Source organism: Talpa europaea, assembly GCF_964194135.1.
Source record: "Talpa europaea genome assembly, chromosome: 10".
Taxonomy (NCBI): Eukaryota; Metazoa; Chordata; class Mammalia; order Eulipotyphla; family Talpidae; genus Talpa; species Talpa europaea.
In genome coordinates, this window is record NC_140077.1 from 63,508,857 (window position 1) to 63,534,545 (window position 25,689).

Below are 25,689 nucleotides of genomic sequence, written 5' to 3' on the forward strand. Positions count from 1 at the left end.
CTAGCAGGTCATCAGTCCTGTCATCCCTTCCAGCTTCCCTCCTGGCCTCACACCCTGTAACCAGTCACTTGGAACATCTTGCTTGTATCTGCCTCTGCTATCACTCCCTGACAAGCTCCCTGCCTTCCTCCTTTCCCTGCCTCTCCCACTCACTCTCCTCCCTCAGTTTCAGCTCCTCTTTCAGATTCCTGTGCCCCAGGGTGGTATTTACAGAGCACTTCATGTGCCCACCTGTCTGATGGCACTGATCTTGGTGGTTTTATGCACAAGTGTTTCCCCACCCCACTGCCGCCTATAGCCTAGCACAGGCCTGACCCTTTCCACCCTCTGAAGATGACTGAAGGATTGACAGGTCATATTTGCTCTCAACACCATGCTCTCCTCTCAGGGGAGCCCAGTAAACCATTTGGGTCCCCCACACACCCACTAACAGCAATCCTTACAAGGGTTCTTACAGATGATAGCACTGCCTTTCTCAAAAATCTGTCAGGTTTCTAGTGTGTTCAATTTAAAGGACACATTTCAAATGTGGCTCTGAACACACACAGTGTAAGCAATGAATGGACCCAGCCCCAAGCTTGGGGAAGAGAAATCAGATGAAGACACAGACCTTCCAGTGATTCAAAAAACACACTAAGTGCGCAGACACAAAGATATGTAGGAATGTACATCTTACAGAAAGTTATACAAAGAGAGCTCAGAAAGTAAGTCTGAAGACACATAAGCAGAAAAGAAAAAAAAAAAAAAAACTAGCAATACTGGAATGAGTTAAAAACCCAGTTGCTTCGGGGGCTGGGTGACATGCTTCATCCACAGGGTCCACTCGCTCCCAGGTTACATGAATCGGAGGAAAAAGGATCAGAAATGCCAACAAGCCTGCTTAACACTTCCCAGCTACGATGTTCAATTCTAACCCTGTCATCTAACTCTGCCAGTGTGAAGATGGGAAGGATTCCTCCTCATGACAGAAAGCAATTAAAGCACGTGTTCTCACCAGTCAGGCCTAGCTGGCAATGAGGACTGACTTGGAATGCCCACTGTGCATTCCACTGTGCAAGGTGAGCAGAGCCCAGAAACTGTCTGATCCATCTCACCCCACTACACCAGCCACTCCAGCCCTGCTGCAGGATACTCGGACAAGGTACAATACCCTCAACCCATATCCCACCAGTTGGCAGGGAGCCAACTCCACTGCCCCCAAAGAGATAAAAGAGCAGACTTGTGCTTAGTTGGTGAAACTGGGTGACTTTTCTATTAAAATTATAAACCTACTGTTGCTACAGTCACGTTAGAGTTTTATTTGGAAGCTCTAAGCACATCAAAGGTGAAAAGGTGAGTTTCAGCTAGCTGCTACTGCTACAACCTATGGAGAAACCTCTTTCCTCAAGACACCTGGGCACAGACCAGAGTGGGTAATTAAAGGGCAGTGTGTCCTGGGAAAGTGGGTGTCATTCACTGGACACCTAGGGAGTTGGTGGACCTTAGGGTCAGGCAGGACACAGCTGTCAGATAGTCATGCTTCCCCTTGGCAGCCAGTAACTGGCACAGGTCTGGGCTGCATTATGCCTTGCTCTGCTACTTGACAACAGACATGCAACATGTGAGGGGGGACCTGTGTCTTCCAACATCAACAGTGAAAGCAGCAGTGGGCTAGGACAGGATCACCTGTAAGGGTATGTCTGGGGTTAAGAGGTAGGTACATTTGGGGCACATGCTCATTGCTGGCCCAGCACCACATACTGGCTCTCTGCAGGGGGACCAAAACCACTGGGGCTCTGGGGCCCAAATGGCCAGGGCACCTCTTCATCAGAAGCCAACAATGGGGCCTCCTTGGTGGCACGAGGGGTTAAGCACAGCACTGTGAAGCTATCCACAGCCTCTGCAGCACAAGTTTGATCCCTGGCTGGCCAGGGAGCTACCCACATGGCACAGCAGACCTCTCCTGACTCGCCCGCTGCTCCCCTCAGCAGTGTAGTTCAGTCAGTCTGCCTGTTCTGTTCCCTACTCTGTCTCCGGTGAATCCTCTCACCCCCTACACCTCTGGCCTGTAGCCCAGTTCCTATATACATAAATAATCTTTGAAAAAAAAAAAAAAAAGAAGTCAATGGGAGTGCATGTCAGTCACAGCCACTGACCAGGGTCAGGCACTGTCAAGATGTACTTCATGTTGCCCCACTCTCCTGACAGGATGTTCACTGAAGTTACCAGGAAAAGCCAGGCTTAAAGGGGAGGAACAAATCCATGAGAGCAAAATGCTTCATTTCAAGCCTACCAACAATGGCAGTGACTTTGGTTCTACTCTTATTTTTACCAATGGCTGGCCCCACACACGGTCTGCTTAAATCATCGGATCTGACTGGAAGGAGGGAGGAAGCATGGCAAGCTCCACATGGGCTGGGTCAGACCAGAGACCAACCTTTTCTCAGCTTAGCACCCCACTTCCCTTCGCCTCCACTTCTCCAAGCATGTTGAGAGTCTGTGATGATGCAGTAGCACTCGTAGCAGTTCACTGACAGGCTACAGAGCAAAGACAATAGGCTTCATTTGTCCAACAGTAAAAATAATCTTATCTCTGGACTGCATAGTAGTGTTGGGAATATATGTTACTTTTTCCTTCCCGTTTCAAATTCTTTTGAAACACATTTATTTATTTATTGAGCATATTTATTTCAATTATAGAATGTCAATATTGGATTGGGAATAGCGGACTGATTACACAGTAAAATAATAGAGCACTGGTCTCCATCTCTTGATGGGGCCAAGGGCAGGTAAATCCCCCTTAACTAAATCTAATGGAGATATCTTTTTTAATGTACAGGAAATGTGGCCTCATCTCCTTCTAAAGCCATCCAAGAAAGTTGGTAAAGGTCTTCCCTAGTTCAAAATGCTCTGCCTCCACTGTCATGCCTATATGTGAGTTCCAGAAGCTCAAATCTTTCATCCAGGGTATGTGTGGCAACTTCCTAGGGCCAAGACCACAGGTTATCAACAACCCCACCTATCCCATCAAGTCCATTCAGAGAGTCATATTAGGTAGTGGTTAAAGTTGCAGACTGATTGTCTGAGACAGACTGAAGGCAAATTCCTGTCCCTCTCTGAATCTGAGGGTCTTCGCCTGTAAAGTGGGAAAAGTTACAGTACTCTTATCCCTAGGGGGGGTTGGGAGGACCAAATGAATTAAAACAGTGCCTGGTATAGGCCTGGGTTGCTGCTGTTATTATATGGCAAGCATCTGTGTGCCCTGAGCAGAGTGTGAAAGCTTTCAAAATCCATAGCTGGCGAGCCAGCCATGGCATCAGAGCAGTGCCAGGGATACCCAGTCTGTTTCAATCTACCACCAAGTCCAGGTGTGTGGCTCTGCTCATTTCCACAAGGGGACAAGGGGGCATGAGAGCTGAGAACATTCTGGGTTAGATCACAGTAACCTCCTTGACCAGGGAAAAAAATGGATGTTTTTCCTGGATACCTCATGGTTCAAGTCTAAAAAGAAAACACATTTGGGACTTTAGGACGCTAAGATTTTTTTTAAATAACCATTTATCAAGAAAAATATATAGCAGCAGTCATGTCATACATGAGCCCCATCACTGAGATACTGCTGGGACACAGCCTGCACAGCTAAGGCTTTCCCACACTGGGTTGTGATGGAGTCACAACATAAAGTGCCACTGAGTGCATACTGTGTACCAGGCCCATACCAGCACCTTCCTGAGCAGCTCTGTTTAATCTTCTTAACCCTGGAAGTAGGCCTAAGGGTCATTCCCACTCACTGAGAGAACAGGAGAACCATGGGGGCCCAGAGAGGTGAGTAACTTGCCCAACTGACGTCCCAGGGCCATGAAAGGAGGCACAGGTTGGACCCCTCCAGACCCTGAGTTTTTAGCATTGTCCAGACCACCACAGCACAGCAAAGCAGTTCTAATTGACCCACTTAGGTCTTCATACCTCTTTCTTCCATGGCCCCCTGAAGGTCTTTACCCGTCGGTGCTGCTTGGGAACTGGGAACAGGCAGCCTCTTCTCTACACAGGGTTTTCGGGAGCCCTCCAGGGAGCTGGCCGGCTCATTAAAGAAGTCCTGTGTTGAGCTGGAGTCTGAGAGGGCCACGGCCACACTGTCTTGGCTGCGCTCTGAGGGAAGAAGGAGGGAGAGAGGGCAGCTGCATGAACCCATACCATTTCCAACATGGAGGGATCTCCCCAGGGTAAGTATCTGTGTTGGAGGCCTGGTGACTACTCTGCAGAGATGAGCACAGTTGCTCTGAAGCTGCTGAGCATCACCCATCCAGGAGGTCATCAAGCCATTCACCAAAGACATCAATTTCCATGGTCAATTTTCCCAGGGTTTCCCCAAACAGTGGTATTCTGAAAATGTTTAACAACTGTTTAACAAAATGTTTAACAACAAAATGTTTAACAACTCCCTCCCTCTTGGGAGGGAGAAGTCCTCATTTGTAACATTTACTGATTTCTGGGGTGTAAATAACTCCTATCATGACCAATTTCAAGCTACCAATATGAAAGTGGAGTTGAGGAGTTGCACAGTAGTATACCTTTGTATGGTATTTCTACCACATAGATATATATAATAGGCATACATAATTGAAATGGTAAGAATTTAGCAAAAACTTTTAACCTGTTGGGGAGGGGAAGTGGGAGTCACAGACGTTTCTGAGGTTGGTATCCACTTGTTGGTTGTTCTTCTTGCCCCTCCATAGGTGCTCATGAGAAAGATCAGGAGCAGAGCAAGGAAAGAAATCAGAAGAAACCTTTCTGGAATATTGCCAGGTGTGATTACTGCTGTGGGAAAGGCATGAAGCCGTGAAGGCATTTTCTTCCCTAAGGAACAAAAACCTTAAGCCACCTGGGCAAAGGCTGTAAACCCTGATGCTTCCAGGAACAAGTAAAGACCCACTGCAGTTGGGGGTAACATCCTCCCCTCTAGACAGGACAAAAAAACCATACAGGACCCAGGTCACCCACCACTGTGGGAGGGATCAGATGACGAGGAGACCCCTACCACTAAGACAATGCTGGGACACAGCCTGCTTAGCCTGAAGCTAGACCAAGACAACACAGAACCAATGCTGCCCCCTCCCACAGGTTAGCAAGCAGAGTAATAGGTAAATCTACTGCAAGAAGAGGGGCAAGGACATGGAGACTCTCATTGAGGCTTATCACAAAGGCCTAGAACACCTACAAAACCAGCATGTCCTCCTCCCCCATTCTAAGCATAAGGTAACATCAGAAGAATTTGATGTATTGAAGGTAACCACAGCAACAACAAAATCCAACCCCAGCTCAACTTCTACCTAGTCTAACTCAATTTCCCTTTCTAAAAACCTACAAACAGAAGAGGGAAGCCCTCTCCAGGCATTAATATTATTTATTTCAGGTTTTGTCTGAATACAGTATCTTATATTCATTACAAAAATTAGAAGAGATAAGAGAACATTGTCAAGAGACAAAATAATCAACAGAACTAGGCTCAGTGAAGACTCAGATGTTGCAACTGCCTAATAAGGAATTTGAAACAGCTAAGCACATCATGATCCATAATTATGATGAATATGTTAAAGTTGCTAGTGGAAAAGATGAACCTATGCATAAAAAGAGATGAAATTTCAGGGATGAGGTAGAAACTTCAAGAGTCAAATGAAAATGCTAAACTAAAAAAAAAGTAACAAAGCTGAGATGCTAAGAAGGAAAAATCAAAACTTGAAGATAGGTTAGCAGAAAAATCCAAAACTAGAGAGGAGGGAAAATTAGAACAGAGCATCCAAATGTTGTCTACCATACCAACTGGAATCCCAGAAGGAGAGGAGACAGACCATGACAGAAGAGATTTTTTAAAAAGATTTATTTATTTATGCATACAAGAACTGGAATGTAGGCCAGAGGTGCGGGGAGACAGGTGAAGAGGATTCACCAGAGGCAGAGTGGGGAGCAGAACAGGCAGACTGACTGAAATACACTGCTGAGGGGAGCAACGGGCAAGACAGGAGAGGTCTGCTGTGCCATGTGGGTCACCTCCCTGGCTGGGGATCCAACTCGTGCTGCAGTGGCTGTGGATAGCTTCGGAGTGCTGAGACTTGACTCCTTGTGTCACCAGAGAGGCCCAGAAGAGATATTTTAAGACATAATGACTAGCGCTTTCCAAAAATAATGAAATACCTCCAATCACCAAGAATCTCAGAGAACACTAAGCAGGGCAAAGAATGCTCCACAAACATTTTTTCATAAATTCACACCTGATCCATCATATTCAGACTGCTGAAAACCAGAAATATAAAGAAAATTTTAAGACAAAGAAAGACATCATATATAGAAGAGAAAGTAAGAATTACATCAAACTTCTCATCAGAAACCATGCAAGTCAGATATCTTTCAAATGCTGATAAAATAAAAAAGTCAACCAAAATTCTATATCCATTTGAAAGAGCTCACAAAAATGAATGAGAAATAAAGGAATACTTCTTCAGACAAACAAAATCTCGATTCTTTATTATCAGATCAGGGCTACAAAACAATGGTAAAGAAAATTCTTATGGTATGAGATACCATCTCACACCAGTGAGAATGGCACATATTAAAAAAACTAGCAACAACAAATGTTGGTGAGGGTGTGGAGAAAAAGGAACTCTTCTGCACTGTTGGTGGGAGTGCAAACTGGTCCAACCACTATGGAGAGCTGTGTGGAGATTTCTGGACCTACTAAACATAGAGCTTCCATATGATCCAGCAATTCCACTCCTAGGGATTTACCCAAAGGACACAGAAACATCAATTCCAAAGAGCACCTGCACCCCTATGTTTATAGCAGCACTGTTTACAATAGCTAAGCTTTGGAAACAACCCAAATGCCCAAAAATAGATGACTGGATCAAGAAGATGTGGTACATATATACCATGGAATATTACTCAGCATTCAAAAAAGATAAACACATGCAATTTGCAGCAACATGGATGGCGCTGGAAGGGATCATGCTCAGCGAAATAAGCCAAAAAGAAAAAGAAAAATACCGGATGGTCTCACTCATAGCAGGAATCTAGAAAACTTAAATAAGGGACCAGGAAAATGAATAACTATAAGAAAGTGAAAATCAAAATCAACAAAAAACTATGAACCAGAGACACTTTTTGGGGGGTGGGGGGCGGGAGGGGAAGGATTGGGGTCAGAATGGGGCTTTTGCAATTGTATGGGGGAATATAAAAATAAAATTTAATATTTATTTTTTTTAATTTTATTATTTTTTTTATAGAGGCATGTTTTTATTTATTTGTTTGTTTGTTTGTTTGTTTGTTTATACATGCACTGGGTACAGTCAGAAGCGTAGGAGGGTGAGAGAATTCACCAGAGCCAGAGCGGGGAGCAGAGCAGGCAGAAGGACCGAAGTTCACTGCTGAGGGGAGCAGCGGGCGGCAGGAGAGGTCTGCGGGCCATGTGGGACCCTCCTCTGGTGGCCGGGGAGCAGCCGGGGATCGAACCGGTGCCGCAGAGGCCACGGGCAGCTTCGCAACCCAGCGCTCAACCGCTGCGCCACCGGGGAGGCCCAAAATTTAATATTTAAAAAAAAAAAAAAAAAAAGAAAATTCTTATGGTAGAATGAATTGAACCCAAACATAAACTTGAATCTACATAATAAAATGAAGTTCCTCATAAATAATGATAAATGTAAAAGACTTTTTTTTCCATATTTATATCTAATTTTTCTAAAATATTAATTACTACAGTCTAAGGCAAAAAAAGTTGCAACAGTTTACCATATACTCAAAAATAAAATGTCTCTTGGCCTTAGCACCATCTTCTTTGAAGCCTCCGAGATATGAGAGCCAAGTGGAGGTAGTGAATGCACAGGCTGAGGTGCAAAAGAAGAAAGACGAGGCAGAGGTCTATGTAAACTGATAGCAACCATGGAAGCCACAGGTGCAGAAATAAGGAAAGCCAGAGGCTAGGGAAGCTGGTACAAATTGTTGGACTGCACACTACTATCTAGAACTTGTCTCAGTGAATCTAGAACATTCATAACCATCTGATCACCATGACCACCATTGAGAGACCCATCTTGCTTGTACCAAAACCAGTCCCTTTTGGTCCTTTGCCCTGAACCTGTGACATTCTGGACTATTTCTGTTCTCAGCTGGCTGAATGTAACACATGTACAATAAATCACCCCTTCTGTTATCTTAGCTAAAGAAAGAAAATAAAAAGTAAATGAACGAAAACAAGAATACAAGAGATGGAAGATTCTCACACTACATCTACAGTACATATCATTTGAAGGAGGGCTGTTATTACTTAAAGATGCATTTTTTAACCCTATGGCAGTCATTACATTTTTTTAAAAAGAGATATGAATAATAAACCAATAGTATAGATGAAATGCAACCATTAAAAAGTAAGACTTTGTTTTGTCTAGAATTTTTGTGTATCTGAAGGTGAAGTTCAGTAAAATAGGAATTAAGAGAGCTAAATTTAAATTCTCTTGTGCCACTACTTGTCATCTTGAACAGGTAAGTCCCATCCCTCTATGAATTACAACCACATATATCATCTCATTGACACATCATTGGCTTCTGTAAGAAAAACAGACATGGTCTGTAGGAATGCTCAACCCTTTGCTCATCTAACTTAAAACCCTGGTATTGAATTATACATTAGTGCCTACCAGGTAATTACTCCAGGTCCACTAGGAAGGCAAGCAAGACATGCTTAGTGGGCAAACAAACTCATAACAAAATGTAAAGTAGTTTCAACAAAGTTGGAAGTCTGGTTGCTGGTGGATCAAGGCTGTTTCTGGGAGATACAGGTTGCCCAAATTCAAATTCTGCTCTGGAGGTCAGGTTAATGTACAGTTTTTAAAACAGGATCTTATACACAGGTAAACACTGATGAAACAGCAGCTCAACTGTAAATATTATTTTACAGAAATTGGACCTATTTTTACCTCCAATGTCTCTAACTTGACCCTACAGAAATTTAATTCAGAATGCATGGATGGTTTTGCTTATGCCATACTAGGGACAAAGCCTGAGCAAGCACTTCTTATATTGATGTGACAGGACCATCCAAATCAGGCCTGCTGGCACAAGGAACACTAAAAATTAGGCCTATGTTTCCAAAGGTAGTTCTATTGCACAAGCCTCTTTACACACATCTAATCACCAACCAGGGCTTGGGGAAAACAACCTCTCAGGCAGTCCCATAAAGCTTGCCACAGCTCTTCCTCCATAGCTGCCTTTGCATGTCCACTGCCCAGTAACTTGTGGGTCATTAGTATCAGCTGTGATGACAGAATAATAGAAACCTGGATGTGAAATGCGTGGCCAAACCAGAAGCTCTGCATCTAACTAGTGGTTGACTTGCAAGGCTAAGGCTCCAGGAGCACTGAAAGGGGATTACGGGCAGGCCTACAGCCCTCACAGTAAATCCCAAGCCCGCATCTCCAGTGTAAGGGGATTACTTCTCTCAGGAAAGTGCCAGGGAAAGCCCGTTCACTATACATGTCGACAGGGAAGGTTGGCAACAGAGACTCTTGGCTCAAGAGATCACAGAGGGTCACTGCAGGAGCTCAGTATTTGAGTCCCAGACCTGCATTCCAATCCCAGTTCTGCCACTCAAGTCACTCCAAACTTCCACTTTAACATGCTCTCCTTGTTTCTGTCTCTGACACACACATGGGATCCCCAGAGGGTTCAGATCTAGTGCCTGCCACACAGGAGTAATGGCCTATGACCCCTCTTACCCTGCATTTACTCAGGCCCTGACAAAGAGAATACTGATGTCTTAGACATGGTGGCAGGCTGCCTAAAAATCAGGTAGGTACTCCTCAACCGGCATCTAGACCAGCTAAAGGTATTGCACAACTGGGCAGAACACCCTGCAATGGGCATTCAGAAAGCAGGCATAGCAAGGAGGATTTCACTGAGGACTGGCATTCTACCTGATAAGCTCACAAACAAATTGCTAATTTGGTGGATTCCCAAATACACTAATGCTTTCCATGATGCTGCCTACTTGAAGGAACCAGTCATGCAATGGAAATGCAGTAAAGGCAGCCAGACCACATCAAGAATGATGTGAATAAGAGGGCAGCACTCTGCTCGTAAGGGGTATCTGCTCCCCCAAGGAGCAATAATTGATGAGTGGGGCCTTCACAGAAACTCCTGTAAATAACTTCCACAGCCACAGCCAAAGCAGAGGGGCAAGACACTTGGAAGATGAGGGATCAAGCTGGGAGTGGGGCTGCAACAGTGCTTCCCACCAGTCTCCCAGACATGCAAGTAAGAACTCAGAATATTCAAATCTCACAAAGAGCAGAGAGCAGAAGACAGTATCAACCTGTGGTGATTCTTATTCCAGGGGTGATCATGAGTACCTAAAGGGCCCTGAGGAAAGCTGATGCTCAGGAGGGAGATAAAATGGGTCTGGAAGCCCCCAGGAGCCACAGTTGTGTGCTGCCTTTGCAGAAGTAACTGTACACACTGAAGGACCCTGGCTAGAACTGTGATCCTCTCCTCTCTTAGCCAAAGAAGCAAGAAGGTGAGTGGTATATGTCTGGGAAATAGAGGGCAAGCACATCACTGCAAACAAGAGGCACCAACTGTGACTCAGAAGGCCCAAGGCCAAGCTTCTAATTCTTTTGAGTGTTGTAAGACAGAGGCTATTTTAAATGATTCTGATTTTTAGCAAAACAAAACTAAACCATAGAGTAAGAAAAGCAGATCCACAGTTACTAGAGAGGTGGGGGGCTGGGAGAAATGGGCAAAGAGGAGCAAGAGGTACAAATTTTCAGTTACAAAATAAATAAGGAGATGTAATGTATAGCATGTGGGCTATCAAGAAAATGGTATTGCAGGGCCGGTGGCGCAGCAGTTGAGCGCTGGGTTGAGAAGCTGCCCGCAGTCTCTGCAGCACTATTTCGATCCCCGGCTGCTGGACGAGGGTCCCACATGGCGCACAGACCTCTCCTGCCGCCTGCTGCTCCCCTCAGCAGTGTACTTCATCAGTCTGCCTGTTCTGCTCTCCGCTCTGTCTCTGGTGAATTCTCTCACCCTCCCGCACTTCTGACTGTACCCAGTGCTTGTATAAATAAATAAATAAATCTTTAAAAAAAAGAAAAAAAGAAAATGGTATTGCAAATCTGAAAGTTGCTGAGAAAATATGTTAGTCTTATCGTGGCAATCATTTCATAATGTATGTAAATGTTGAATCATGTTGCCCACTAAAACCAAAATAATGTTTTGTTATACTTCAATAATAATCATCCTGATATTAAATACTAAGAAGCAACCCAAAGTTCCATATCAAGAAGTAACTCATATGAAAAGAAAACTTGTTTCATTTCTTTTATATCAACAGGATAAAAGAAAGGAATGAAAACGTTCTTAAAGAATGACTATGGACCTAGGCAGATGGCACCTCATCCTTACCTTGCTCTCCTAATTGATCGGATTCTCTCTGGTACAGAGGACCAAGGACCTCAGTGAAACCACAGACAGTCAGACAGACAGACAGAAAGATGGTGAAGTCTGCTGTAGACAGGACAGCTCAGAGAGTAGGAGAGACAGGACAAGGAAGACAACAGGCTCATGGTGTTGGGAGCAGCTCTTGGAGAATAGAAGGGCAGCTGAGAGCCCTGGATCTGGAGAACCTGGCTGGCAAGATGAGTGGGGGTTGAGGACTGGCATCTAGATTAAAGGGACTATTTGGACTGGGGTGTGCAATCCAAAGCAATCCCCTAAAATGGCATGCTTTTGTCCCAGGAGGCTTCTGCAGTGGGGCAGGAAAAGGAAAGATGTCACTGATCCCTTCCTTTTCCACTCCCAGAAACAGTCCACAATATGTTAACTCAAAGATCACCTGGCCCACTATCAAGAAAAGGCTAATACAACCAGGGAAGGCCACAAACAAGGGAGCTTCTTGGAGAAAAGAGACAGGTTCCTCTGTCGGGTGGGGTGGGAGAATGCTCAGAGTCCTGAAGCCCTCATCAGCTGTGTGCCTTTGTGTACTCCTCTGGAACAGCTGAATTCAGCATGGACTCCACCATGAACAGACCTCATGCTGACAATTCACCTTGATATAGGGCCAGGGGTGCCTGGACGTGAATGCGAAGGGGTGGGGGAGAGGTTAGGGCAGTACTGGCATGGGGAACACACAGCTTCCATCAGTTATGAGCTTTTCTATTCCCACTTCTTCCACATAAGTCCCTAGGTGTTATAGCCCTTATCAGGGACCCTGCAGGCCAAGGGTCTGCTGATATGGCTTTGTAAAACTGTGTGCTAATGACCTGGGTGCTTCTATATTCCAGAGGCCAGGGCATAGGCCAAATGCAACAGACACCCCTAGGCGGCTGACCTAGGCTGATGCTCAGAAGAAAACCAGGTAGGTCTCCTGCCAACATGATGGCAGTGGCCCTTTCTCTTCCCATCCACCCTGGTGAAGAGTCAGAGGGGGAAGGCAGAAGTAGGCAGATCCAACTCCCATGTCCTGCATCGGCCAACACCTGGAAGTCCTGCAAAGGGGTGTGGGTGAGGGGGGTGGGGAGGGCACAGAGCAGGAGATACAGATGGAAAACTTTTTTGTGTAGTTGAGTCAGACTCAGATGAAGAGCCAGATTTCCCATAGGGTTGGGCATGAAATCCTTCTAGGGACACATGTACTTTGAATGGGACCATAAGGGCTGCCCACAGCCCAAACTCTTGATTTCCTTAGAAAGATACCTAGAGGCCAAGATACCTAGAGGAAAGCACTAGTGGGCAGGTTATATAGGCTTGCTCTGCTCTTCTTTCAGTGTTCTTTTAAAAGTCTGCCCATATAAATCCTGCTCATACTATCATTTGTCGCAATATTGCAAACATGTTCCACTGCTATGCCTCTGGGTCACTGTAGGCCCTCGTCTGAATCATTAGAGAGATGTGCACCTACCAACTCACTGCTGATGACACTGCTTGCCTCTGAGTCTGGGTATTCTCTACTTCCGGGGTGAGAACTACAGGGACAGCTACAAAGGAACAAGGCCGTGGAGGGATTGTGGGAGGAAATGGGATCTGGTTTGGTGACAGAAAGCTGCCCTTCCCCCTTGGTGTAAGAGTGAACTGTATTCTAAGTCTTTCTTTATCCAAGTTTGATTCTGTTCAAATCCTTTGGTTATTCTCAGGATTTCTGGGCCAGCCTAGAAGTATTTTAATTGCAAGATAAGTTTTCTGTTCTTTTCCTTTTTTTTTAAAGATTGATTCATTTATTATATATACAGGCACTGGGTACAGTCAGAAGCACGGGAGGGTGAGAGAATCCACCAGAGCCAGAGCAGGGAGTAGAGCAGGCAGAAGGACCGAAGCACACTGCTGAGGGGAGCAGCGGGTGGCAGGAGAGGTCTGCACGCCATGTGGGACCCTCCTCCGGTGGCCGGGGATTGAACCGGCACTGCAGAGGCTGCGGGCAGCTTCGCAACCCAGAGATCAACCGCTGCGCCACCAGGGAGGCCCAAGATAAGTTTTCTATGTGTTTTTTTCCATTTGCTCCAGCAGTAAGACAAGAAACAGCTCCCAGTCATTTATTCCATCTGTTCAGTTCAATGAAACTTTGAGGAAAAAGACACACAGTTGTGGCATCAGAAACTATAGCAACTGACTAGTGAATCCTGAAAAGATCACAAATGTTATGCCAACTAGACAACAACAGGTTTGTAAGAATAGCAAACTTAGGCAGAATCAGTATTTTGAGAAATCTTTCAAGTGGACAAAATCTGCCCGAGTCCGTCCCTGATGACTAAGGAGTAGACGGGGAGCCCTCCTGCAGATCAAGGAGACTAGACAGATGCCCAGAAACTCAGGAACCTGAAACACAGGCAGCGAGTGGGCACAAAGGTATCTCTGGGGACTGGGCTTACCCCTACCCCTTCTCTGCCAGTGCTTGAAGGTGGGGGCTGACCCAGCAGTGCCAGATGCCTTGCAGCCCCAACATGCTAAGTGGCATTGCTGCACCAGGACACTGATGCTCAGAGTAGGGAAAAGATTTGCTTCACTGTGCACCTCTCATCATACTCCTTACCCTGCCCCCCTTACTTTGTATCATTCTGGTCCTGAGTATGGCAAGGCACTGATGAGAGAAGCCTCGGGGTAGCTTGAACATTTTCCTAACTGAAGTCGGATAAGGCAGCTGCTTTCTGATACAAATTGAAGAGGAGCAGCTTTGCCAGGTGAGAGCCCTGAGCCCCCTGGTTACCTTGTAAGGTTCCTAGGAAGACTATTAAAACAAAGGATGACTGGTAGAATTTGCCTTACTTAAAGCCATGAAAGAAACATCATTTTCCCTACTGCCTAAAGGAAAGTCTACTCTCCCCGACCCCTGCAACACTTCAGATCCAGCTGGTTTCCCAAGATCTCTCCTCCACCCACCTGGGTGATACCAATATCCAAACACCATAGGACTCTCCAAACTCCATGCCTTTACTCCCATTGGCCCACACCTGAAATGGCCCTGTCAGTCTCTTCGAGGGTACATGTCCTCCAGGAAGTCCTCCCAATCCACCGAGCCCCAGAGCCAACTCACAATACTTCCTCTTGGCACCAATCACTGCCCCATGGTGCTACCTAGGGAGACACAGGTCCAACCAGACAGTGGGGATCAGGGTACCCTCATCTTGGTTTACCCTATATTATCCCATTCCATGCCTAGCACCCAGCAGGCACTCAGTAAATGCCATGACCAGTCATGGTCTAGAAACGTTTTTAAAAGGGTAGAAATTAAAGCAGCGAACAGAGGAGGTGACTGGCTCTGTCCAATAACGTTTCCATCCCTGCTACAACAGCAATTCCTACCCTATAGGAGATACCAGGACAACTTGAGCTCTATTTGGTGCCTCTGCCACCTTGAGAAGGACTTCACAGCAACACAGCTTGCCTATCATAAGTTGATTTCCCCTTGGCCCTGGGAAGAGAGGCTGGTGAGCAGAGACCAAGCCAGGCTGCCATTCATAACTGATTGCCATTTGCAGCTTTCTACCCCAAGCCTGGACACCAGATACAGGGTGGGCTACAGATACAGGGTCTGTCTCAGAGCATCTTGGTTCTACTACTATGCATAATTTGCAGTTTTACACACTTGTCCTTGCAATGATAACTTAGTATCTTAGAGCCTATAGCCTTTGTTATTTTTTTTTTAAAGCAAGAAAGAATAAAGCAATAGAAATACAAGACTGAGCCACCTAGCTGGGCAGGTGGGCAATGAGAGGAGGCCACCAGTGTATCTGCATCTGATTAGAACTGGGATGATGGGCAGAAGCCAAGCACATCAAACACACACTCTCCGAATCACAGGACCAGCGGATGTGGAGGTGCTCCTGGTCACAGGGGAAGCAGGGAGCCGGACTGTGGGTTAGCATGCGGTCTGCGCCATCCCCTGAAGCGAGCCGTGATAGGTGCAAGCAGAAAGACAAAGCCTGGAGAACAGAGTGTGGTCAGGGTTAAGGGCAGCACGGGCAATATTGGTGGAGGCAGCATGGGCAAATAGGCAAGGATGAGCACAGACAGGACAAAACACAGACAGTGACAGCATGGCGGGTGAGGATGGATGGTCACATGGGGGCTTGGCACAGGGCACTCTGGGCTCCCGTTGGTGGCCCACACAGCCCATACCCTATAATTTGGGGGCTCAAGGAAGCCTCTGTACAGGCTATAAATGGGGCCAAGTGAGCATCTTGCAACCAAGGACACCAGTCCCACAATTTCCACTCTTCTGATCCTGTTTGTTCTCTCTCCTCACCCCCTCACAGTGAATACCAACACACCCCTCAGACCTTGGATAAGCTTTGGTTCCTCAGGAAAGCCTTTCCCCTACCAAGAGGTCAGACCAGGTTTTTTTAGAACAGTTTTAGTTGCACCCTGACCATGAAGCTGTGTGATTCACTGATTCACACCTACCTCCCCTGTAAAAGGGGCAAGGACTGTCCCAAGAACCTGGCATACAGCTGGTGGAACACCTGGATGGGCACCGTCATGGGGGCGAGGGGGGCTGAAGAATCCCACTGAAGGCTCAACCTCAGATTGATCACAGGATAAGGCCACTGACCTAATGAGGACTTGTCTGGCTCTTTCAAGCAGAGAGCAAAGGTCTTGGCAAGTTTAACAGAGCCATTAGGGACATATCCTAAAGGCCAGCTGAGCCAGGCCAAGTTACAGATTAGACTGTAACCCTGCTCCTGAGGTCCCGCCACTGACAAACCTCCAATAATGAGGGAACACACGTCAGGTCAGCTTGGTATGGGGACCTTTTTAGTGTTAGCCTCACCTCTGGCTTGGGAGGAGACTTAGACTCCACCTCTTCATTAGCTCCACCCCATTAGTCATGCAACCCAGAGGGAGCTCTCACCTGCCCTCAGTTGGGCTTCCTCTCAGGTGAAAAGGAAGGACATTGGCCAAGTTTGTCGAGCTCATCAGGATGGGAATGTGCTACTATACCACAAGCACTCACCCTGGAGCCCAGCATGGAACAAGCACACACTGCTATGTGATGGTACCCAACTGCATTCTCATTTCTCTCTCTCTCTCTCTCTCTCTCTCTCTCTCTCTCTCTCTCTCTCTCACTCAGGCATGCACACTGCACTTGGGGAGGGGAGCCGATTTTGTTCAAAGTCTTATCATGCCATCTTTGAACATGCTTAGACAGCAGTCATTGGGAAAACATTGAAGATCACAACATGCTTCCCACACGACTTTTTATTCTGCTCAGGAAGCTTCAGGACCAAAGATTTCAGCACTGTGGAGTAATTTCAAGATGGGTGGAAGGGAGAAATTAGGCAGAAGGAGCATCAGCCTGTGCTTTAGTTCATTCTCTGTCTCTGCTGACTTGGCCAGAGGTCCCTTCCTCAGGTAAGCTGAGGGCGCCACCCCAGTCACCCTGAGAAGAACTGGCTTTGACATCAGTTATATGGCAGAGTCTCAGAGTAACCTAAGAGCCAATTATAAAGACTTTTAACCTGCACTGCGAAGGGCTGTAAGGAGCTTCCAAATCTAATGTGGCATGCACAAGGGTGCAGGGGAGGCCTGTTCAAAGTACAAAACTGGCTCCTACTAACCAGTCATTATCAAATGTCCAGTTAACACCATAGACCTAGAACTATTTTTCTAAACTGCTTCTAAATCTTATACCAAATAAGAAGCAACCTCAGCTAGTTTCTGATTTTGAGGCAAAGGCATGCTAAAGTGGTAAGAAGACTCTAAGACAGGGACTACCAATACCTATGGGCAATCTTGATACTTAGCTCCCTGTTCAGCTAGTGGCCAATTAGCCTCTGACAGACTCCAGGGTACAGGAGACTAGGGTCCAGAAAGTCCAAAGCACGGGCCCAGCTGGGCTGCTGCTCTAGAGAACAATGCCCATCTTCTGAGGTCATACCACTGCTGTAGACAGTCATGGTACAAACTGAAGCAACTGGCTCCAAGGCCTGGGGTCTGGGTGCTCCCACTGAACAACACCTGATTTTATGTCAGCTCTAATGACCTAGGAGGCTGCATCTGGGAGACATCTACAATGTGCAGTCACCTTCGTTTAACACCCTTAAGAAAAAAAAATAATAATACCCTTAAGGAAAAACACTATCTCCGTTCTACAGGCAAGGAAACTGAGACTTGAAGTATAGTCTCTTAGCCAAAGTTACTCAGAAAGTATGCGATGACACTGGGATTGGAACTCAGATTCCGGATTCCAAGGTCCACTCTCCTGGCCTCCCTGTTTGACCTTGAGCAGGAGTACCTTCATCTCTCTGTGCCATTTCTCTTCATCTGTGTCAGGGCTCGATCCATCCATCATCCTTGCTGGAGACAAGCCCCACTACAGTCTACAGTGAGCACCACTGTCCCATCCTCCCACAACAGGAGACCTGAAGTTGGTCTCAGGTTGAGGACTCAAATGGGAGTATAGGGCCACATGTTTTCGCTCCAGGACCTGGTCAAGCAACCCTGGCTGGGTCACAGGAGGCAGGAGTAAAGATAGGTATTGCAGATCCTTGATACTACCAGCGCACCTCAGCACCAGCAACCTGATGCTCCTGCCTGAGCCAGGGTCTTTCCTAACAGGTGGTGCATGGCTGAAAGGGCCACTTTAACATTCTAAGATTCTGGCTACGATGTGGCCGATACTGCTCTCTCCAAGGTGAGGAGGGTGTGAGTTCTAAATGCACAATGCAGTCAGGCTCAAGTAGAGCACAGCACAATCAGCACAGGAGTCCCAGCACACTGGGCTCGGGTTGGGCATAGATGGGCCAAGGGATCTCCAGAATCACTTTGAAAAAAATTTCTTAACCATTAAGAATGTACAACCACTGAAATTATATTTGAGCCCATTTATATGGTCCCCTCTGCAAACTTCCAGAACAAACAACCACTATGTTGGCACCCATGACATGTCATTCCAGCACGCTCCTCCAACGCTCTACACTCCCACAATTCCATGCACACACACATGAGGCAGCTCAGGCAGTATCACGGCCCCTTTCTGAAGCAATCCTGTTTCCTTACTCTCTGCTCCCACAGGGTGCCATGCCCAGGAAGATATATACAGTTCTGTGGGCTGACAAAGCCAAGCTCAGCTCCTGTCACCTGAGCCTGCAGGGCGAGGAGGGGCTGCTGGCCACAGGCCAGTGAACAACTGTGAGGGGCCTTCCTCTCTCCTGAAAACCAGCAGTGCTAAATCCCCCCCAGAAGTACTTGGAAAAAAACAATTCTCAGAACAGGGATTTATTTCCAGTGTGTTTTCTCAATATTTTCAAGAGTAAAGGGTGTTTTTGCTATTTAACTTGAACTATTTGAGAAGGGGAAAGAACCTTATCTTAGGAGCCACCTGTGGGAATGATGCCAGAGGACTGGTTTGGCCAGCTCCTCCCATCTTTGGTGCCAACAGCTGGTACTAGAGGGGGGTGATAGAGCCAAACAGCACACATTCAGATCTGCAGCCTCTCTTTCCACACACACACTACAAACCAAACAAAACCCAGGAGGGGACATTGCCAGTCTCCTTCCCTTTTAGATCCCCAAAACCCACCCCCAGAGAAGTCAAGTCATCCTTCACCACCTTTAAAAACCCTGCCCTCTAGACTACACCTGTGCTCTCCAGAAACCCATGCATGGGACAGTCAGGGGGATCTCATCACTCTGAGGAAGGTAGAGCAAGGCAAATTTCCCCAGAGCCCTAATGAGATGAGTGACATGTGAGTGGAGGCTTGGATGCCATCACCACTATCTCCCCAGAGATCCACTAACAGCCCTCTAAGTCTACCAATTAGGTTCTTTCCAGCAAATATTTTGTCACCAGCTTATTACTGTAAAGGTGAGGAGAACATGAAGAAATTGTGCTATAAGATCAGCATGCAAGTCTCCTAATGTTAGTAAGAAATGTGGTTGACTGGTCGCCACCTGCCCCATCCCACGTGGGACAGCCTTGCACAGGTCACAGTTGACCCCCACACCAATTTATTTGGATTCCCAGGGTGACAGACTCAGCACCAGTAACAACCTCCCTATGACCATCAGAAGGATGTGTCAACATTGCGGATATGATGCAGACATCCCTGAGCTGATTGCATTGATGTCACTATCACTCTGTGGACAACCACAATCTATCCTAAAGTCTTCCAATTGCCCTTCAATGCCCCCACTTTGCAGATAGAAAAATGTTGGCTCATACAGGTGGGGTTCCTTGCTGTCCCTGCCCCTCCCCAGCTACCAGGTGGGCTAGTTGGCAGGTGGCGACCCTGAGCATGTCTTGAGAAGCACAGAATCACCGTGAGTCTATGAGGTTAATGAATAACCACAACATTGCCCGTGTCACCCCAGACCCAGCACCCCCCCTCACTAAAACAAAGCAACTTATTGCCCAAAGCACCCTCCCCCATGATTGGCGTGCCGCCCTGGGCTGGCAGTAGGGAGAACAGGGACTGTACCGTCCGGCGTCGCCTGCTGGTGGGGTTTTTTACATTTGACGTAATCGTGGTCAATCGGAGTGGCTGTGTAAGGTGGGGATGTCAGACCTGGGCCAGAGGAGGAGGGGAGGGAGGCTCCGGGGCCCGGCAGTGTCCCAGCTGAAGAGTGGGAGTCCTCATCCACCAGGCAGGCCTTCTCTCTGTTGGGCAGAAGGTTGGGGTACAGATCAGATTCAGCACTGCATGAAAATGGGACATGTGCTAGCCTGGACAGAGCCATTCCTGGCTGCCAAAGCTCTGCTGCCTTCAAGGGCCTCCCTTTGCTCTTCCCAAGGCCCACTGCTCCCAAGAACCTTGATAACACCACCCTGACTAATGCTCCAGGCAGCTGAAGGAGCCACTGCCTCAGCATCCATGCAGGCTTTGGCCTCCAACTGGATAATGGCCAATCTTTATGCTGGGCTCTTTCAGCATCTTGGGTCCCAGGAGACTGCAAGGGAGCTGATGAGCTCCTCCTCAGAAGCACCCACTCTAGTACCTTTCACACCATGCCAGTGCCCTTCTATGTGCCACCAAAGCCTGACAGATTTAATCCCTGACAAGTGGATAGAGAAAACATGGGAATTTACTGTATGTTCACACAGGTACAATAATATGTACTGCCACACTGTTGAGCAAAAAAAGTCCAAAATGTCCATGGAAATGGCAACAGAAAACACAGTGCATCTATACACTGCCACAGACAACGAGGAGCCACTAGATGAGTGGGGCACTACCCAGTCTGTGGACTGGGCCCCAGATCCAGTGTTAGGCAAAAAACAAATCCTGGAAAGACACATTCAGTAGTTTGTTTTACAGAACAAAAGCAGCCCTACAGTTTATCTGTGTACATATAAGTATGTAAATGTATAGAAAACGATTTAGAGAAACTAAACTGTAAATAATAATGGCTAGCTCTGGGGAGGAGAGAGGGTTTGTCACATTTTATTCTTTATGTTTTACATATACTGTTGGAATTTTCTATAACTAGAATACCTTCATGTATTATTTGTATAATTTTAAAATTTTTTAATAAAAAGCTATAATTAACCAAAAACATGATTATACCTCAGGGCCCTAAGTGACTAAAAAAATATATATCTATAACTTCTGGGCACACTGTGTCCAACTGCATGACCTGACAGATCTCCGCCATAAACCAGTGGGCCTCAAAGACAAGGTCTAGGCGCAGGTCTCTGGCATCTGGATAAACCCTGCATAGTACCTGGTGAAGCAGGGAAACAGAGGTGGAGCAAGTTGAGCTAAAGCTCACCCTGGACACCAGAATGAAAGAAATCTGTGCAACATAGAAAACTCACAATCAAGGGAAGGCCATGAGGCTCTCCAGCCCACTGAGCATACCACGCAAGGGCCCCAGTGTCTGAGAGCAATCTGACACAGCAGAAGGAATCATACTCCTCTCTGGTTCTTGGGAGAATGGGCAGCAGACAGGGTTCTCAGAGGGCCCCTGCCTTGGAAGAAGCTCTGGAAAAGAACACCAGTAGTTTCTGAGGTGAAACTTGCTTTCCTATAGTGTTCTGCCCAGGCTAGAGCTGTGCCCAAGAGGACAGCAGGAATTGGCTTCTCCCTAATGCCAGTCCTCAGGATAGGGTGGCTGCAGGCTAAGCCACAGCGTGAGTGACCAGGAGTTGAACGCTCAGTCTTGTCTTCTTAGGTTCAACAGAAATAGCTCATTCCAGCCACCAGGGGACTCCAGATGAGTTCTGGAGACTTCATGAGCAGCAGAACCCTCTGAACACTTTCCTTCAGGGTACATGCTGGGGAAGCTGCTGAGTGAGAGTGTACTACTCACTTTTCTGAAGCTTTGGGAGTATTCTTCTCCTCACCCCTGGCAAAGGGTCCTTCTGCAGCCTCCTTCATAAAGTTGACGAGGACCTCAGCACCAACTCCAGAATCAGCCTTCCCCAAAAGCTTCAGGATGGAAGCATGGAGTCGGAAGTATACCTAAAAATAGGATACTCAAGTTTAGCAGTCTTCCCAGTTACTGAGGTTTATTCCTCAGGTCAGTCAGCTCCAGTCACATTCTGCACTGGAAATAAGCCCTTGACCATAGAGACAGGCTCCTGTCTGTCTCACTGCTTTTTTTGGTTAGTTTTTAACCCAGCTAATCTAGAACTCATTCAAAGCAAGCCCTGACAATTAAATGAACACGAGCTATTAGCATTCGAACATTGACATTTACCATTAACTCAGGCACACTGTGGTAAGATATCTAAAGTACCCCTTAGCTCTGCTCATGGGTACCTCCTTTTACCACGATGCCTGCTGCCCTATTTGTGCCCTTCACCTGCCACCTATTAAAAGAGCACCACTAGACTTGCCTCCCCACTGAACTGTGGGCTCCTTGTGGTGATGAGTAAGTAGATTTCCATTCTTCTCCCCAGCACCTGGACAAGCTAAGCCCAGTGGGTGCAAGTTTGGCAGAGGCCGGCTGCTATCAGAGCTATGCTTTCCTTCACTTCCTCACCACATTCATCCATTTACCAATGTGTGAAGCGAGTTGCCCAAGCCCCATAGTCAAGAAAGTCCAGGTCAGGTTAAACCTAGGTCTGTCCTGTCTCCTGCCCCCACTATCCCTAAGCAAATACGATACCCAGACACCTCCACAGGTGACTTGATGTGACCTTCCCACAGGGCTATGCAATGCAGGCTCTTAACCTATAGCACACATACTCCTGTGGATGGCACAACAGGTGCCACAAGGGCTGAGAACCACCATTATTACAGCCCAGATTAACTAGCCTCAGATTAACTTCACCCCAGAGATGGTCCTAAAAGACATCACCAAGGACCCACCCAGGTAAGATGCCTAGTGATCCAGGCCCAAGCACCACTCTCAAGAGAGTATCCCAGACAGAGGGGTATAGCCAGAACCCCTCTACCTCTAGTCACACCTGTAGACCACAGAGAAATTGGCTCAACAATTCCATTTTTTTTTTATACCGGAAACCTCCGGGGCACCCAGGTATGTGGCCACCCTTGGGGAAAGGCAAAAGATTCCATTGGCGAAGTTTATCCAAGAGGCAAGTAAAGTATTTTGAATGAAGGCTCAGAATTAGAGGGGGGTCTTTACCAGAGTAGAGTTAAATTTTTAAAATAAGTATCATTTTGGGCCCCCACTGGTGGCGCAGCAGTTTAGTGCTGGGCTGAGGAGCTACCCACAGCCTCTGCAGCACCGGTTCAATCCCCGGCCGCAGGCAAGGGTCCCACACGGCGCGCAGACCTCTCCTGCCATGCCCACTGCTCCCCTCAGCAGTGTATTTCGTCAGTCTGCCTGTTCTGTTCCCTGCTCTGGCTCTGGTGAATTCTCTCACCCTCCTGCGCTTCTGACTGTACCCAGTGCTTGGATAAATAAATAAATCTTTAAAAAAAAAAAGGTATCATTTTTTAAGCAAAATATATACATGTTCCAGCTAAGTGTCTGGTCAAAGAGCCAGCTGAGGTGCGCAGGGGAGAGCAGTCTACACATCTCAGACTTCAGTTTCTCACCTGCAAGTCCCTGGGTACTGAGGGCCATCATCCTGCCTGCTCACTGGTTCTATAAAGCATCAGTGGAGGCCAAAAGTCAAAGAAAAAATATGGTGTGAGGGAAGACAGAGTTAATTTCCTGAAAGCCAGGCCACCTCCCATACACGAGGGTTTAGGGTGGCCCAGAAGTGCCAAGTGAGAGTCCTACGCTCAGTGGGATCTGAGCCCAACTGCCCTTCTCTCCTACTGCTGACTTAGAGCAAGTCATGCCAGTCTTTAGAGCCTCAGTGTTCACATCTGCAAAGTGGAAGTCCCTCCAGGAATAGGCACATGAGCTCAAGTGGAAAGGAAAGAACTGTGGTGGGGAAGCACATGGGACCTGGGACCTTAAATGACAGCAACCAGGAAGCTGCTGAAGATGCAACTGATAGGATGCTATGCTTCCTCACATTACCATGAACCCCACAAATGAGGTCCCAAAACAGCTGCTATAAACCACTCATTTTGTATCATTTTGTAAAGGCAAAAAATTTTATTTAATTAAAAAAATTTTGTAAGAAGCATTTTATTCATTTTAAACAATTCACTCATTTTAAATGAGTAAAATGGGTACTTTAATATTTCTTTTACTTGAAAAGACAAAACTAGAAAACTATAAATTGGAGACATTCATCAGGGAAGGGGGAGGGAGAGGGATCAAAATGGGAGGGAAGAGCAAAAGGGACTATGGTGATGGTTTACAGGTGACTGGGTGGTGGCAATTTTAGGGGACAGTACCTGAGAGGAGAAATCAAACATTGTACAAAAATGAACAACAATGCAAAAATACATATTTTTTAAATATTTCTTTTACTTGGCTCATGTTGGACAGGAGCTTTTCAGGATCTTCTGACACTGCAGTTACTTTTAAATTTAATTTACTACTTTGCAAAAATCATTTTTAAATGGTCTCTATAGCCAAAATAGATGGTTGTCTACAAAATATTCATGTTTTTCTTCCCAAACTATTGAATCATTGAATCCTTGCTGGGAAATGCCTGCTCAGTCAGGCACTTCACTGCCCAACTCTCTGTATCCTAACATGGCCATGATATCACCCATGAAATGTGACTAAAAGGACATGTCATTTCTAACTGAATTTCTATAATTGTGGTAAAATATACATAACATAAAATTTTATGATTTTAAACATCTTAAGATACAATTCAGTGGCATTAAGTCCATGCATAATGTTGTGTAACACTCACCACTCTCTGCAGACCATTTTCCATTTTTATCATCCCAAAAAGAATCTGTGTCTTTTAAACAATAAGTCCCCATTCCCTCTCCTCCCCCAGGCCCTGGTAACTACTATTCCTTCTGCCCCTATGAATGTGACCATTCTAAGTACTTCACATAATGAAATCATACAATATTTGACCCTTTGTGTATGACTTCTATCACTTAGTATACTCTCAAAGCTCATCTATGTTGCAGTATGTATCCATAGAAAAATTTTTAAATGAGATTTTTTTGCTTACTCACAAGATTAGCACGTTAAAAAAAAAAAAGAGGATTTAACATGATTAAGGGAAAAGACACATTCTTAGCTTAGTACATCTTTTAGGGCAATGGGACTTTGTTGACCCAATGTTAAATGACTCTTGGAAATATTCACCTAAGTGATCCCTGCTTGCATCCTGTCACAGGGGCTGGGCAAATAAACAGATGCCCGGCCAGACTAGCAGGGATAAGGACAACGAAGGAAGTCCACAACTCTTAACATCACCTCTTGTCCAATGACAAAGCAAGTTGCTAAATGGTAAGAAAATATTACCACGTATCTCTATGTAATAGGGAAGAAATCTGTGAAGATAAGGAAATGCCCAAACTGTTTATAGGGTTTCCTAGGGTGTGATGACTAGGATCACTAAGGCCTTCAATTTTTCATTTTAAACACTTCTGAACTGTTTGACTCTTATTTTCAACCATGAATGAATGTTTTATGATCAGAAACATAATACATGAAGGCAGAAAAAGTACAAGCAAGCAGATTATGCCCCAAACTCCAAAAAACTTGCTAGGCACGTGGGACTGGCAGAGCTGGGCACTCAGCCTCATAAAGGAAAAACTAATGTGCTGAGGGCATCAAAAAAAAATGAGTCCTGGGTGGAGCCGAGGATCTCTGAATCTGCCTCAGATTCAAATGCAGATTGTGTGTCCTCCATTTCCTTCCCACAAATGTGCTGGTCGTGGCCTCCAGTCT

The 25,689-nt window shown here is 46.2% G+C and overlaps 1 protein-coding gene across 1 annotated transcript in view; it reads right to left on the reverse strand.

Annotated features, from left to right (window-relative positions):
* Positions 1 to 25,689, reverse strand: part of CABIN1 (calcineurin binding protein 1) — a gene marked incomplete at its 5' end in the record, with an annotated part of 178,576 nt that overhangs the window by 88,332 nt on the left and 64,555 nt on the right. The window contains 3 exons of the mRNA XM_084244486.1: positions 3,946 to 4,128; positions 19,938 to 20,116; positions 21,769 to 21,920. Of these exons, the coding sequence (XP_084100612.1) occupies positions 3,946 to 4,128; positions 19,938 to 20,116; positions 21,769 to 21,920 (514 nt within the window). The remainder of the gene's footprint in view (positions 1 to 3,945; positions 4,129 to 19,937; positions 20,117 to 21,768; positions 21,921 to 25,689) is intronic.